The sequence below is a fragment of the Haliotis asinina genome, chromosome 15 (assembly GCF_037392515.1).
Source record: "Haliotis asinina isolate JCU_RB_2024 chromosome 15, JCU_Hal_asi_v2, whole genome shotgun sequence".
Lineage (NCBI taxonomy): Eukaryota > Metazoa > Mollusca > Gastropoda > Lepetellida > Haliotidae > Haliotis > Haliotis asinina.
In genome coordinates, this window is record NC_090294.1 from 43,722,778 (window position 1) to 43,739,576 (window position 16,799).

General features: G+C 39.9%; 2 protein-coding genes across 2 annotated transcripts in view; one reads left to right on the forward strand and one right to left on the reverse strand.

Moving 5' to 3' along the window:
- Positions 1-16,799, forward strand: part of LOC137265446 (uncharacterized) — a 35,009-nt gene that overhangs the window by 12,007 nt on the left and 6,203 nt on the right. Inside the window, exons 2-6 of the mRNA XM_067800845.1 lie at positions 4,266-4,423; positions 6,364-6,467; positions 12,109-12,198; positions 12,856-12,969; positions 13,575-13,682. Of these exons, the coding sequence (XP_067656946.1) occupies positions 4,266-4,423; positions 6,364-6,467; positions 12,109-12,198; positions 12,856-12,969; positions 13,575-13,682 (574 nt within the window). The remainder of the gene's footprint in view (positions 1-4,265; positions 4,424-6,363; positions 6,468-12,108; positions 12,199-12,855; positions 12,970-13,574; positions 13,683-16,799) is intronic.
- LOC137265447 (AP-5 complex subunit sigma-1-like) lies at positions 10,578-11,302 on the reverse strand. Its single transcript, XM_067800846.1, has one exon. The coding sequence runs from the start codon at positions 11,236-11,238 to the stop codon at positions 10,669-10,671; it is 570 nt and encodes a 189-aa protein (XP_067656947.1). The 5' UTR covers positions 11,239-11,302; the 3' UTR covers positions 10,578-10,668.

The window sequence follows — 16,799 nt, forward strand, 5'->3', positions numbered from 1 at the left end:
ACCACCCGTTCCCGTTAGTCGCCTCTGACGATAAGCATGACTTACTGATGAATCGATATTCTAACCTGGATCTTCACGGATAACACGTGTTCTTAAATCACCATCGAAACAGTCGTGACACCAGGATTTCGCGACAAGGTGAGCGTGTCCTGCCACTTCATAAGCAAATGCAAAAGCTAGTCAATTGTTCTGAAAACATCGGGAAAGGTGCAAATCAAACCAGGGGATTGTATCGGATAATAGTTTTGTCACTAAAACGTCAAGTTTCGAAATGACATTGTTCATCATAAAATGTTTTCAAAGCTATGCTGAGGCCTTGCTAGGGAAGCTCCTAAATAGGAGTGATATGACGCTCTTGGACACCTTGGAAACCTTGGTAAACCTTGGTAAGCTTGGAAACCTTGGAAACCTTGGAAACCTTTGAAACCATGGTAATCATTGGTAAACCTTGGAAACCTTGATAAACCTCGGTAAACCTTGGTAAACCTTGGTAAACCTTGGTAACCTTGATAAACCTCGGTAAACCTTGGACACCTTGATAAACCTCGGTAAACCTTGGTAAACCTTGGTAAACCTTGGTAACCTTGATAAACCTCGGTAAACCTTGGTAAACCTTGATAAACCTCGGTAAACCTTGGTAAACCTTGATAAACCTTGATAAACCTCGGTAAACCTTGGTAAACCTTGGTAACCTTGATAAACCTTGGTAAACCTTGATAAACCTTTGTAAACCTTGGTAAACCTTGGTAACCTTGATAAACCTCGGTAAACCTTGGACACCTTGGTAAACTTTGGTAAACCTTGGTAACCTTGGACACCTTGATAAACCTCGGTAAACCTTGATAAACCGTGGTAACCTTGGACACCTTGATAAACCTCGGTAAACCTTGATAAACCTTGGTAAACCTTGGTAACCTTGGACACCTTGATAAACCTCGGTAAACCTTGGTAAACCTTGGTAAACCTTGGTAACCTTGATAAACCTCGGTAAACCTTGGACACCTTGATAAACATCGGTAAACCTTGATAAACCTTGGTAAACCTTGATAAACCTTGATAAACCTCGGTAAACCTTGGTAAACTTTGGGAAACCTTGGTAAACCTTGGACACCTTGATAAACCTCGGTAAACCTTGGTAAACCTTGGTAAACCTCGGTAAACCTTTGTAAGCCTTGGTAACTTTGATGAACCCAGGTAAACCTTGATAAACCTTACCTTGATAAACCTTGGTAAACCTTGGTAACCTTGATAAACCTCGGTAAACCTTGGACACCTTGATAAACCTCGGTAAACCTTGATATACCTTGGTAAACCTTGATAAACCTTGATAAACCTCGGTAAACCTTGGTAAACCTTGGTAAACCTTGGTAACCTTGATAAACCTCGGTAAACCTTGGACACCTTGATAAACCTCGGTAAACCTTGATAAACCTTGGTAAACCTCGGTAAACCTTTGTAAACCTTGGTAACTTTGATAAACCCCGGTAAACCTTGATAAACCTTGGTAAACTTTGATAAACCTTGGTAAACCTTGGTAAACCTTGGTAAACCTTGGTAACCTTGATAAACCTCGGTAAACCTTGGACACCTTGATAAACCCCGGTAAACCTTGATAAACCTTGGTAAACCTTGGTAAACTTTGGTAAACCTTGGTAAATCTTGGTAAATTTTGGGATTTGGGAAACCTTGGTGACCTTTTAAACCTTGGCAAACATTGGAAACCTTGGTAAGCCTTAACAGTTGTACACAAAAGTTTCAGCGCTAACATGATTGTATCCCCCCACACCATAGTATATATACTTACGACTGGAATAGGGCTATGGTTGCCTTGTACAACGACACCCTGGTTGACAGCCTGTTTTCTTTTCCCCTCGACGTAGATCATGCCTTACAATATCAGTCACTGGTGTATCTGGTCCTGGCCTATATTTTACAGACCACCATCACACAGACAGTCGGAGGTAATGTGGAAACTGTTCCTCGGCTAAGGTGTCTAAAAGGCCGCAATGCAGGGGGTGTGGTCCTATGCATAGAGCTGAGAGGGTATTATGAGTTGGAGAACTTGTTCCTAATCCCTTTCTCTATGAAAAAAATATGTTCAGAACAACACAACTAATATCCTGTGCATGGTAAAGTTACATCAAACTCACTCACTCACTCACTCACTCACTCACTCACTCAGTCAAGCACTGTCACACACTCAAAAGCCCACGAGTCCCTCTACATACACCTGTTGAACTTGCAGCATACATTTGGACGAAACGAAGACAACACACGTAACCAATGAATTTACAAAGATAATTCACTAGCAACTATTATACATTAATGTGCTCATGTTTTCCACAGATGACTTAGTGTTGAGGTGTTATAAGTACATATACATTAGGTGTAATGCACGAAATGATGCATAGAACTCTGGAGAGCTCTGACTACCTTGACAAATGATCAATAAAATATTTAGACTTGAATCAGCGTTGTTTAAAGCGGATTTAAAATTTCTTATAGTACTAGAAAATAGCACTATATTTTCTGGAGGAAGACGCTCTTTTCACAGTCTTTTATGCAGATACCGCATTAATTATTATATAATCCCGACTACACCAGACTCCCAACCAGTGTATGCCATCAGATAACCCGGTCATTACTTGTAATTGATTTAACTATACGCATCTCCAGATAACGAGTGTTATGTTGACGAGGCCAGGATTAAGATAAATATACCTTATCTCGATTGTCCAGTATGTATGATTAATCTGGGAACCACCCCCTCCTTGTGGGTGACACATGTCTCCCCGACCCCACGCAGGGTGTGGAATGTGTCAAACAGTCGCTTATAAATGTTCCGTCATCACGGCTGCTACCATAACAGTGTCAACGAAAACGTTGCGTTTTACCTACTAAAGCTCACAGTTTTCCCCGTGTACATAAACTGTGATAAAAAATCAGACAGAGGGGAATATTTGTTGATGTGTTTATATTAATTTAGATTTCAAGTCGCCAATATATTACCTGCAAGAGGAAAATTGGGGTGACCCTTTACGATCCGATGACATCTAAAGGGTTCACGGGTTCCATGTGCCAAAGCTTATCGTCCCGTGTCATGATTAGGCAAAACAAGATTTTTCTGTTTGCACAACACACCTCTTTGTATTGTTTAGGGGTACACTGGTACATCGTTCTCCTGTCGTATAAAGCGGGCAGTCACATGTACAGAGTTGCGCCCCCTAGCGTTCACAGGATGCCCTGCTTGCGAGTTCTGAATTGAAGATTCGATCGTTTAATGATCGTGGTCCTGGTTTCATGTCCATGTGGAGTTTTGTAACAAGACTGTTAATAAATCAAATGTGAAGCATTACATCACGGTTCCTGATAATGGCAGTTCTTAAAATGTATTGAGAGCGAGTGTATGATTTGAATTAAACAGCATTATAGATATATTATGTCGTATTAGCTGAATGCTAAAGGAAGTGAGAACTGATGCCGGTCAAGACGTTTACCACAGTCGTGATACCTAAAGTATGATACATGTGCTGTTCTTATGTTAAGTGACCACTGGATAACATAAGTATATACCAAAAGTAATACTCAATGTTCATGTTCATCGTATGGCGTTTCTGTGAGACAGTATATCCTTTTCAATCGTTGTTCGTATTTGTTTTCTGCCTCGTAGCGATGGAGCTAAATCATCCTTGACAATGTTCTACAAGTGTACACGTTGTATTTTGAAAACATAAAATACTAGGATGGCTGACATGTGAATCTAACCATGGTGGGCGCTTTGACAAAGGTTTCGGCCTAACCCCGTCCCAGGATGATATTCGAGTTCCTAAATCCCACTGGTGTAAGCTGTTTCCCTCTCCACATCAGTAATGGGCCCAACTCTTCCATGAGAGACACCACTCTGTTGGTTGTTTGACGTGTGGTGAGACATCGATTGTTATTTATGCACATTTTTTCTGAGCGGTAGTAGTTGAAGGGGCAACTGATGTTGCGTCATCTTCGAGGACCTTTCTCTTCGCTTTACGAACACCCCAAGCCATCCCTAAGCAATAGTACAGGAAGAACCACCCTTCCTTCTGAAGAGTAAAAGCAGTTCATTTGAAGATGCTTGCACGTTTTGGCAATGCAGTAGCCACTTCTGTCCACTTTCAATATTGCAATGGTACAAGACCTTGCTGTTACTGTGATTTTTAAAGGGGTGTACAGTTTTTTTCTTCACAGTATTATATTTAAAAACCCGTTAATATCGTTACCTTCCATTTCAGTTTCAAGTCCAAAAGATATCGCGATAAACTGAGAACTGAGATTAAGGCCTTGGAAGCTCTACTTCCGGTGGATAGAACCGCCCTCAGCAGGAAACTCGACAGTCAGACCGTTTTTCGGCTGGTCATCTCGTACTTCCGGTCAAAGATATTCTTCCAAGGTAAGACAAGAATGTACTGATCACATTTTGTGATCTTTGGATTAAAATCCTAAATATTGTATGTCAGTCAGTCACATTGTGGAACAAAAACGATTTTGCGATGATCGGAAACATTTTCAAACATTTTAGTCTTAAATTAAAATCAGATATTTTACACTAACTAAGGAGAATGTTTTGGATTCGTCTGTATATTATGAAATTTCAAATGATAGACAATTGGAAAACAATTGTGATGATAATGATTGTTATACACGCGGTGGTCAGCCTTTAAGAATTGTATAATTGGTTATTATTCATTAAAATTGTTATAAGTGAGCTCAGTCCCTGTGTTGGTGTTGGAGATGAATAGATTGCCATTGTGGATATCAGGTTCCTCTCCGATGACAAATGAATAGCTCCAAAAGGTACTTCAGATCGCTTGATATACCTGGAATATTGCTCATTGTGAAGTAAACCTCACTCACTCGCCCATCCATCCAACCACCTTTCTAAAGAAGTTAATAATTGTTCTCTTTGAATTATATATAATGGACATTCAAGAAAATAATGAAAAGCATTTTCACAATTATGGCCACACTGACAAAGTGCATCATATCTAACATTTCTTCTAAATAAATCCTAATTAAGTGTACTTGTCATATATCTTAATCTTTTATGCAAAATATTTAGCGTCCTTTCCCCATAAGAGAAGTATACGGGCGCACATTTTCTTTCACACCAACTGCATTTTTAAACGGCAGAACAGAGTCTGATCGCTAAGGGGATGTTATTCCACAGTTTAATCATTAAGAAAACTAGGAGCAAGGCATGTATGTATCTTATAAAGTAGCGATATTTGTTTCAACCATCTTCTGTCAGGTAGTAATTACCATCCCATTTCAGAGTATAATGATCTAGAAGAAGCATAGCTTGGCAGTCCAGTAACTTTACGAGCCGTTTCAATTTGTAACTTTTCTGATCCATTAGATTCTTCAAGAGAACACGCGTCCCATTCTTCAGATGAGTACTCGAAAAGTGAAATAAGTATATATGCTTGACAATGTAATTCTGTTCAGGAGAAACTTGAACTTTCGAAATACTCCAATCATTTTAGTAACTCATTTTAACAATACTTTCAATAAGATGGTGCCAACCCCCGTTACATTAAAAAGGTTAGTCCCAAATATTTAACTGTTTTTACATGACAATTGTCAAATTTCAAATTAATGCCATCTTGCATCGTAAATAGCATAGCTTCCGTTTTGTCAACGTAGCAGGCCGTAGTAATCCCGTATTTGACGTTAGTTGAGCGTAGACGCATTTAAGCGTAGCTCAACGTACACCACAATAACTATGGTCGTATTTTGAAAGTCTGCAAACCCTTGATTTGGCCATGACATGTACAACATACTCAAGGCGTCTCTACTTTAATGCCAAGACCCTATTGTTGTCGTAGTCTGAACGTGGTTGATCCTAGTTCTTCCAAGAAGACAGTAACTGACCCTACTGCGCCGTTGTGTCGACCGTAGTACACCGTGGTAACATGACACTACGATCAAACTACGGTTTACCATGTTAATCACTACGTTCAGGGCCCAGATTTTCGAAACTCTCTTAATGCTAAGTGCCATACATTAACTTTAACTTACGACTATCGTGGCGCTAAGAGAGCTTAAAAGAGCTTTCCCGTAAGCCTAAGATCTCGTAAGTTTTTCCGTAACATTCGTACCTCCTATACTACAACTGTTGACTTGCGATATAGTAGTAGCGTTGCGAGAGCCTTGTGAAACGTGGCCTTAGGCCTAGCCTTTCGAAGCTTTCTTAACCGTAAGTTAAGGTTAATGTATGGCACTTACGACTCTCTTAGCGCTAACAGAGCTTCGGAAATATGGGTGGAGGTTAATGTTGATGAACGTAAGAAGTGATCACGCCTACTGATTAACTCTCCTTGCACCAATCAGCTGCCGGATTCTACCGAGCCGATGACGCCAAGCAGGATGGAGAAGAACGTGAAAATGATGACGAGAAAAAAGGACGAGCCAGTGACGGACAACATGGCATACAGGTGAGCTAACGCTACAGGTACGCTCATTACTTGATGGTCGTCAAGGAAAAACACTCCGTGTGTGTGTGTGTGTGTGTGTGTGTGTGTGTGTGTTTGTTTTGCATTTGTTTGTTTGTTTTTTTTATATTATTTTTTATTCTTTCCTCTATTCGTGTGCATTTTTGTGTGGTTGGTTGAGTACTTTTAAACATAAATTCTTTTATTTTGTTGTGCTTTTGTTTGACAGGTAGTTTCTTATTTTAAAAATTCTTTCTTTTTTGTACATTTGTTTGATGAGAGATAGTGTTAAGTGTGTGACACAAATATAAAGGATAAGCGCTTAAAAGGAAGCACCGAGTCACTCCAAGGCAGAACTGAGTAAACTTTATGTGGGGGGTCTACTTGGTTCCGTACTCGTGTATGACACCTTCAAGTACAAATATGACGTATTTAGTTCACCATCTGAATTTCAGTTTCCCTCTTCCCTGGTTTGTTCCGAAGGCTTCGAACCCCTTGAAACATATAAGGTGTAAAAGCAGTGTTTCAAATCATAGTTTTGTTTGTTGGTTTGTGTGTTTGTTCTTTACATATAAAACTAAAATGAAGCATGTTGCAATTCACTTTAGCTTTTCTAATACATGGAGATCGGCGAAAAGAAGATAAACACTGAAAAACAGCCATGATCAAATTTTTAAAAATGAAAAGTGACGATCTCGGATTGACGTACGGAAACCGAATCAATTATTAATAATTCATCAATATGACAATAATAAAATGATGTGGAGACAATTATTTTGGACTTTTAAACCCTATTTGGTAAACGTTATTCAGGGTCTGTTCAAGGGTAGTGTTCTCGGGACTGGGACTGGACAGTTATGTACAACGGACGTAAATAATGTCGAATTTAACAGATTCAACAATTACAAAATACATATATTACGTAAACAAATCCTGAATATGCATTTATCCGACATTTTACAAGTTCGTCAACGTCAAGTCTTACCCTTTTACTAAAAACTGTTTATATCTGTTACGTGTTCATATCTGTTAGTCAGAGGTAACAAACAAACTTTAGAGTGAGTTTAGTTTTACGCCGCACTCAGCAATATTCCAGCTATATGGTGGCGGTCTGTAAATAATCGTGTCTTGACCAGACAATCCAGTGATCAACAGCACGAGCATCGATCTGCACAACTGGGAACCGATGACATGTGTCAACCAAGTCAGCGAGCCTGACCACCGGATTCCGTTAGTCGCCTCTTACGACAAGCATGTCTTACTGAAACTCTATCCTAGCACGGATCTTCACTGGTCTGCTAACTCTAGATGGCACATGTACACGTACTCGGAATCGAGGGAGAGGTGTGTGTGGTGGGGTGGGCGGGTGGGTGGTAAGGAAGACTCTTATATGCAGCTGGTGTCTGACATTAGCATAGTTTACAGAAAGTCATGTCATGTAGTTTATTACACGTAATATTTTCTAACACATGTGTAGTAAATGAAGGCCACGAAACATTCATTTTCGGGAAAACGTCCCGCAACCACATTTAATGTTTCCTTGCAAAATTTTATTGACTTCAAGGTTTATGATATATATATATATATATATATATATATATAGAGAGAGAGAGAGAGAGAGAGAGAGAGATAGATAGACAGACAGACAGATAGATAGATAGATAGATAGATAGATAGATAGACAGATAGATAGATATATAGATATGTTTTATTGTCTGTACTACACAATAGGAAAGTGTCAAGGTGGATTCCTGATTTGAGGAACGGTGGCGTAACCTAGTGGTCAAAGCGCTGGCTTGTCACGTCTAAGACTCGGGTTCGATTCCCCTCAAGGGTACAATATGTAAAGCCACTTTCTGGTGTACCCCGACGTGTTCTTGCTGGAATATTGCTAAATGCGGCGTAAAACCTTATTTACTAACTCTTCTTATTTGACGTCCTTGTGAGATGCTTCCTGCAATTTGCGCCTTAACAGCTGAATATATAGACTATGCTGACGTACCTGGAGATATCAAAGGGTCGTAGATATTTTTGCTTAAATAGTACAATAAAAATCTGTTATCGACCGACGTCATAAACCGTGGTCTAGATTTGTAAACCCGGACCAGTTTGGACATACATCACCATTAAAACATGTTTCCCCGTTTTCTATTACTTTGTTAGTTTAAAAACAATCCTATTGAAAAACCTTCTCGTGGCCAGCTTCTCGCTTTGTGGTTCGCATAATACAGGTAGAAGTCATAAGTCACCAAAATCCAATATATGTTTACACAAATCCCATAACGCAAACAAACCTCGCCGATCAGATAGCGATTCCGACAAACACAGTTTTCCATGGCGGGCCGGCTAATTGTCGAGTTTACAAGTTTAAATCCACCGCGATTATACTGACAGGCAAGATAAATGCCTCGGGTCGTAACCACCCTCCATGACACCACGGTGCGGTACTTGTAGGGAAGAAGAGGGGCAGTGAGCATTCCTACAGGGCCCCACCCACACCCGGCAACACCCTCACTACATAGACCACTCACCTGTAGACGCATTTCCCAAACATGATGATCTCAATATACTAGGTTCGCTCAGGATAGGAGAGCTTAAAGTGGCACAGGGCCGTTGCCTCAATGACTATCCGAGAGCCCTTCTGCCTTAGTGAAACGTATTGAAGTGTTTAAGTACGCTTCATCATGAGAGGAATTGCTTATTTAACAATTATTCCAATTTTATATTTAGTTTAAAAGACGTGTGTAATTACTGTCATTAATGAAGACATGTTCAAGACATAAACACCAAATTTGACTGTAGTGTCAGTATCTTATATTGTATATCTGCGGAACTGTCTGGTCCAGACTCGGTGATAACAAGACAGCCCCCATTTAGCTGGAACATCTTTCTCTCTCTGTCTCTCTCTCTGCGCTTTGAGAATGCACCTTGTGGATGGATACAACGCTTTATAAATACCCATCATTCATATTAAAGAATATTCTTATTCTAAAGAATATTCTTATTAATATTCATTGTTGCTGGGTCTATTAATATGAAAGAACATTCTACACAGAGTGTATTGGATACGTTTGACGGTTTAGCTCTTTGTATTATTTTAAATATATAAATTTTTAAATTCTTTTGTGTGTTTAATAAAAGAATAACATGGCTATGTCCTTACGGTAACCAGTAATTATAAGACGTTTGGTAACCAGCAAACGCTTTAACCACTAAGCTACCCAACCATAACTGTTCCTTATCACAACTCATTGTGATTGTCTGTACGCTGTCAAACGTAGGGGCCGTTGGACAGCCTAGTGGTTAAAGTATTTGCTCGTCACGCGGAAGACTCCTCTTCCGGGTTCGATTCCTCACATGGCCCACATACTTGTGTTCTTGCTGGAATATTGCTAAATGCCGCCCGAAACCGGATTTCCGGATTAACAAGGTTTATTGAAAACGAAGCACACTACACTGACAACACATTTCACACACATTTACTACAGGAGTCGTGAATCACTATAAAGTGACAAAGCCATTTTAAAGTGTTACATTTACAAGTTGTGGGACATAGATCTGCCTATTTCAATGTACGTATGTCCATTGGAAACAATAACTGTTAAACAGTTACTGGAACGATATTCGTGAGAAGGATCATATTGTTTTGTAATGAATAAACTAGGTGACAAACTGCAATAATAGCATGTAATATCGCATACCTGCATCACATACATAGCAACCTAATAACTATTCCTTGTTTCAATATCAGTCAAAAGAGTATGCACCCATCTATTGGCGTTTCAACAACACAATAATAGGTCTTTGAATGTCATTTAGAAGTGAAAATACATAAGAATGAAGATTTTTATGGATATCAACTTCTTTATGAGAGAACACAACGTTTCGGAGTTAATGCTTACTCCTTCATCAGGTTGATGAAGGAGTAAGCATTAACTCCGAAACGTTGTGTTCTCTCATAAAGAAGTTGATATCCATAAAAATCTTCATTCTTAACACAATAATATCAGCGAAATCAGACACATCTTATTGCACGTTTGGAAGACCCATAGACTCTTAAATTCACCCACAATCAGCGACTACACATTACAGACATTTGTTGACACCTTCACACATAATACGTGAATTTACACAATATATATAGTTGTGGACAAGTCCAAAGGTTCTCTTGATAAATTCAGTCACACGCTGCTTTAAACCAGCATCAGGTCTTCATCAGGGTATCAAGTTCTTTCTCAAACTGTCGCACCACTCTGTTATTCATAAACAGCAGAGTCCCTTGAGGGAGGAACCGACTGAGAACCAGCCCCACCCTGTCCGTTCTCAGTCCAATGTCAGTCACCTGGGTGAGGACCCGCACATGCTCCTGTAGGTAACGGATCAGCAATCTGAGGACCGATTCCGCTAGTAACCGATTTTCAGTTTTGTCACAAACCAAAGCAAACCCGGTGTATCCTGCGCCCATCCACGTAACAAACTGCTCGGAATCACAATCCAACAATATATGGCCGGTTTCTAAATCAGGAAGAGTGTCATCATTTCCAAGTCTCAATACATCTTCTTCGACAGACCTGTTGGCCACCGATCTACGGAACTGGTATTCCGAATGAACCATATCAGCTATTTCTTGTCGACGTTTTCGCCTGCCTGTTCGTACATCGGCTGCCGTCGTGCTTTCGTCAACGATGTCGACATCATACGGAACAAAGTGCTTGTAGTAAATGATTTTACTCGATCCTGGCAGCAATGTGTTGATTATGAACGTGTAAACCATGCTGCTTTTGGGTAAACATGGACCAGTGGGCAGCTGTGTGGTCGTTCGCGTGATGTTACCGATGTTGCACAGAACCCGGAAGCGAATGTGTGTTTACATGCTAAATGAGAGTGACTTCCCTTTAATAGATTTGGCGGGAAATACATATTTTCAACATAACCGTAAGGATGTAACAGTGGGTGTGGGGGTTATTTTTACTGTGCGGATAATATCTTTTTAAATATATCAAAACCTCGAGACACAAATATATCCTAATTAAACTGATCTATTTAAAAGTATTTTGATTACATAGTATCTATCGGGATACATGAATCACACGAATATAAAGGCCCTTACTTTGAAATATTCCCTGAGGTTCATATATAATGGTATTGACCGCTGATCGTGACAGAGATGTTTATCATTACTGCATTTCGTGCGTGCGTGCGTGCGTGCGTGCGTGCGTGCGTGCGTGCGTGCGTGCGTGCGTGCGTGCGGGGTGGTTGGGGGAGTGGCTGTTTTTCTTTAAAAACCTTCACCAGAGAGAAATCATCTTTTATGTCGGAACTAGTTTCAGTCTACTAAGATGGCATGTTATTATTATGTTGGGTTTTTTGTTCGTTCTGTTTTATTGTTTAATTTTGCTTTGTTTCTAGTATGAAAACTTATACAAAAAATATAAGAACATTAGAAAAATAGAAATGTTTCGCCTACCTGCGTCCTCATGAAAGTGAAAAATGTATGGTTACTGGAATAGACAAATTTACCATCTTACAAGTTATGGCGTCCAGTGGTCACGCTCAAGATCCGCTTTCGATCCCTCTCATGGGTACAACGTGTGAAGCCCATTTCCGGTGTCCCATGTGAGCCCATATTTTGTGTTTGATTCAGCTGTTGGATGGCTTCCTCCTCGTCATCACCTCAGACGGGACGGTGCTCTATGTGTCGGAGAACATCCTGCAGTACCTCGGCTTCAATCAGGTAGGGTACAGCATCCTACAGTACCTTGGCTTCAGTCAGCTAAGTTACAACATCCTGCGGTACCTTGGCTTCAGTCAGATAGGGTACAGCATCCTACAGTACCTTGGCTTCAGTCAGATAGGGTACAGCATCCTGCAGTATCTCAGCTACAATTCGGTAGGTTACAACATCCTGCAGTATCTCAGCTACAATTCGGTAGGTTACAACATCCTGCAGGCAAGAATAGATATTCATAAATCCATGTAAACGTTGCCAAGTTCATTACACCTACACAGGTACCGTGCCTCTATGTATTACCATGCATTTACACCAATCACTTACTAGTATATATTGACGTTTTGAAGTCGAATTAACATAAAGCTACTTGAATTCAAGCAGCTTTCAATATCAATACATAGATTTAGTGACAGTTTGAAGTTCTTTCATGGCATTTAGAAGATGGACGAACATGAATACATGACATGTTTTATGGATAAAAACTTTTTTATTCTTTATACGACATTTCAGAGCTAAGGCTTGCAATGACATAGTGAGGGAGCAAGAATTAGCTCTGAAACGGCATTTAGAGAATAAAGAGAAGTTGTTATACATAAGGACGTCCAACTTCTAAATGCCTGTAAGAAAATAGAGCTGAAACAAATACATGTTTATCGTCAGGTTGACCTTATGCACCGGTGTGTGTACGGCGTTATCCACCCAGGTGACCATCAGGAGGTCAAGGTCGTCCTTGAGCAAACGCTAGGACCGATAGAGCTGCAGACGACAACTGGGGTGAGTCGGGACACGTCTCCTACAGACAGAGTATGATGTACGATACACAACATACCACAGCCAGCAAATTAAGAGTGACTGAGTGAATAACACCTCAATATGCAATAGTCTATCGGTAGCACGATAGGGAGGGACACCAAAAGCTCGCTATAAACATTGTATACAGACGGAGAATCACACGTGGGCGGTCGACGTGATCAGGGAACGCTTCAGCTCACATGGCCACTCTACAGTCCGAGGCAGATTAAAATATCTTTGAGGTAAAATATTTTGGGCCGCTGTATAAAACTTCAGAGGGGCGATGGGGTAGCCTGGTGATCACGCCGAATACCCAGGTTCTAATCCCCACATGGGTACAATATGTTAAGCCTATTTCTGGTGTCCCGCCTTGATATTGTGGATTATTGCTTAAAACCTCGTAAAATCTAACTCACCCTCTTAAGAACTTCAACGCATAGAAATCATTTAACAAAATATGCTTCTCTGTTCCAAGTATGTTGATTCCATCAAATTAAAAAAAAGTGAAACAAAAATATTTCAAACCTCTTTAAAGCTATTTATCAAACTGTCGGCTCCAAATAAAAACAATCCTGACGACGTCACAGGAGTCCCCGGATAAGGACGGTGAGGTCACCGAGAAGCCAGACACCTGCAAGCCGGTGTCTTTCCTGTGCCGAATGAAGTGCTTCAACGGAACCTCTGCAGGGTATCTGGTAAGTAGTGCAGAAAACAAACAGGGTCAGTTCAATCACACGCAAACTGTAGCGCAAATGTGGTTGCGCAGCGCTTCGCTCGCATAAGACTGGTCATTTTCTCTACGCTGCGCAACCACATTTGCGCTACAGTTTGCCTGTGGTTCAATAAACTTGGACCTCGGTAATCCGGCCGATACCAGACAAAGTAACCAATGGATGCAGAATAATGTTCACTTGGGAATGCTTATTACCATGCAATGACTAAGACTATTCCAACGCTAAGCCTCGCCATATTAGCATGTCATTGTTCAGTATATTCCTTCTCAAAGCCCTGCCATTTACAATACAAGCCTAGCCATGTTACAATACAAGCCCTGCCATTTACAATACAAGCCTAGCCTTGTTACAATACATGCCTAGCCATGTTACAATACAAGCCTCGCCATATTAGCATGTCATTGTTCACTATATTCCTTCTCAAAGCCCTGCCATTTACAACACAAGTCTAGCCATGCTACAATACAAGCCTAGCCATGTTACAACACAAGCCTAGCCATGTTACAATACAAGCCTTGCCATATTACAATACAAGCCTTGCCATATTACAATACAATCCTAGCCATGTTACAATACAAGCCTAGCCATATTACAATACAAGCCTTGCCATATTACAATACAATCCTAGCCATGTTACAATACAAGCCTTGCCATATTACAATACAAGCCTTGCCATATTACAATACAAGCCTTGCCATATTACAATACAAGCCTTGCCATATTACAATACAAGCCTTGCCATATTACAATACAATCCTAGCCATGTTACAATACAATCCTAGCCATGTTACAATACAAGCCTAGCCATGTTACAATACAGGCCTTGCCATATTACAATACAATCCTAGCCATGTTACAATACAATCCTAGCCATGTTACAATACAAGCCTAGCCATGTTACAATACAGGCCTTGCCATATTACAATACAAGCCTTGCCATATTACAATACAAGCCTTGCCATGTTACAATACAATCCTTGCCATGTTACAATACAATCCTAGCCATGTTACAATACAAGCCTTGCCATATTACAATACAAGCCTAGCCATATTACAATACAATCCTTGCCATGCTACAATACAAGCCTTGCCATGTTACAATACAATCCTAGCCATGTTACAAAACAATCCTAGCCATGTTACAATACAAGCCTAGTCATGTTACAATACAATCCTAGCCATGTTACAATACAAGCCTAGTCATGTTACAATACAATCCTAGCCATGTTACAATACAAGCCTTGCCATATTACAATACAATCCTAGCCATGTTACAATACAAGCCTAGCCATATTACAATACAAGCCTTGCCATATTACAATACAATCCTAGCCATGTTACAATACAAGCCTTGCCATATTACAATACAAGCCTTGCCATATTACAATACAAGCCTTGCCATATTACAATACAATCCTAGCCATGTTACAATACAATCCTAGCCATGTTACAATACAAGCCTAGCCATGTTACAATACAGGCCTTGCCATATTACAATACAATCCTAGCCATGTTACAATACAATCCTAGCCATGTTACAATACAAGCCTAGCCATGTTACAATACAGGCCTTGCCATATTACAATACAAGCCTTGCCATATTACAATACAAGCCTTGCCATGTTACAATACAATCCTTGCCATGTTACAATACAATCCTAGCCATGTTACAATACAAGCCTTGCCATATTACAATACAAGCCTAGCCATATTACAATACAATCCTTGCCATGCTACAATACAAGCCTTGCCATGTTACAATACAATCCTAGCCATGTTACAAAACAATCCTAGCCATGTTACAATACAAGCCTAGTCATGTTACAATACAATCCTAGCCATGTTACAATACAAGCCTAGTCATGTTACAATACAATCCTAGCCATGTTACAATACAAGCCTTGCCATATTACAATACAATCCTTGCCATATTACAATACAATCCTAGCCATGTTACAATACAATCCTTGCCATGTTACAATACAAGCCTTGCCATATTACAATACAATCCTAGCCATGCTACAATACAATCCTAGCCATGGTACAATACAAGCCTTGCCATGTTACAATACAAGCCTTGCCATATTACAATACAAGCCTTGCCATATTACAATACAAGCCTTGCCATGTTACAATACAAGCCTTGCCATTTTACAATACAATCCTAGCCATGTTACAATACAAGCCTTGCCATATTACAATACAAGCCTAGCCATATTACAATACAATCCTAGCCATGTTACAATACAAGCCTAGCCATGTTACAAAACAAGCCTAGCCATGTTACAATACAAGCCTAGTCATGTTGCAATACAATCCTAGCCATGTTACAATACAAGTCTAGTCATGTTACAATACAATCCTAGCCATGTTACAATACAAACCTTGCCATATTACAATACAATCCTTGCCATATTACAAAACAAGCCTAGCCATGTTACAATACAATCCTAGCCATGTTACAATACAATCCTAGCCATGTTACAATACAAGCCTAGCCATGTTACAATACAGGCCTTGCCATATTACAATACAAGCCTTGCCATATTACAATACAAGCCTTGCCATGTTACAATACAATCCTTGCCATGTTACAATACAATCCTAGCCATGTTACAATACAAGCCTTGCCATATTACAATACAAGCCTAGCCATATTACAATACAATCCTTGCCATGCTACAATACAAGCCTTGCCATGTTACAATACAATCCTAGCCATGTTACAAAACAATCCTAGCCATGTTACAATACAAGCCTAGTCATGTTACAATACAATCCTAGCCATGTTACAATACAAGCCTAGTCATGTTACAATACAATCCTAGCCATGTTACAATACAAGCCTTGCCATATTACAATACAATCCTAGCCATGTTACAATACAAGCCTAGCCATATTACAATACAAGCCTTGCCATATTACAATACAATCCTAGCCATGTTACAATACAAGCCTTGCCATATTACAATACAAGCCTTGCCATATTACAATACAAGCCTTGCCATATTACAATACAAGCCTTGCCATATTACAATACAATCCTAGCCATGTTACAATACAATCCTAGCCATGTTA

Bases quoted from the DNA above. Each gene is read 5' to 3' on its own strand.
- LOC137265447 (XM_067800846.1), bottom strand. From the start codon at position 11,238: ATGGTTTACACGTTCATAATCAACACATTGCTGCCAGGATCGAGTAAA.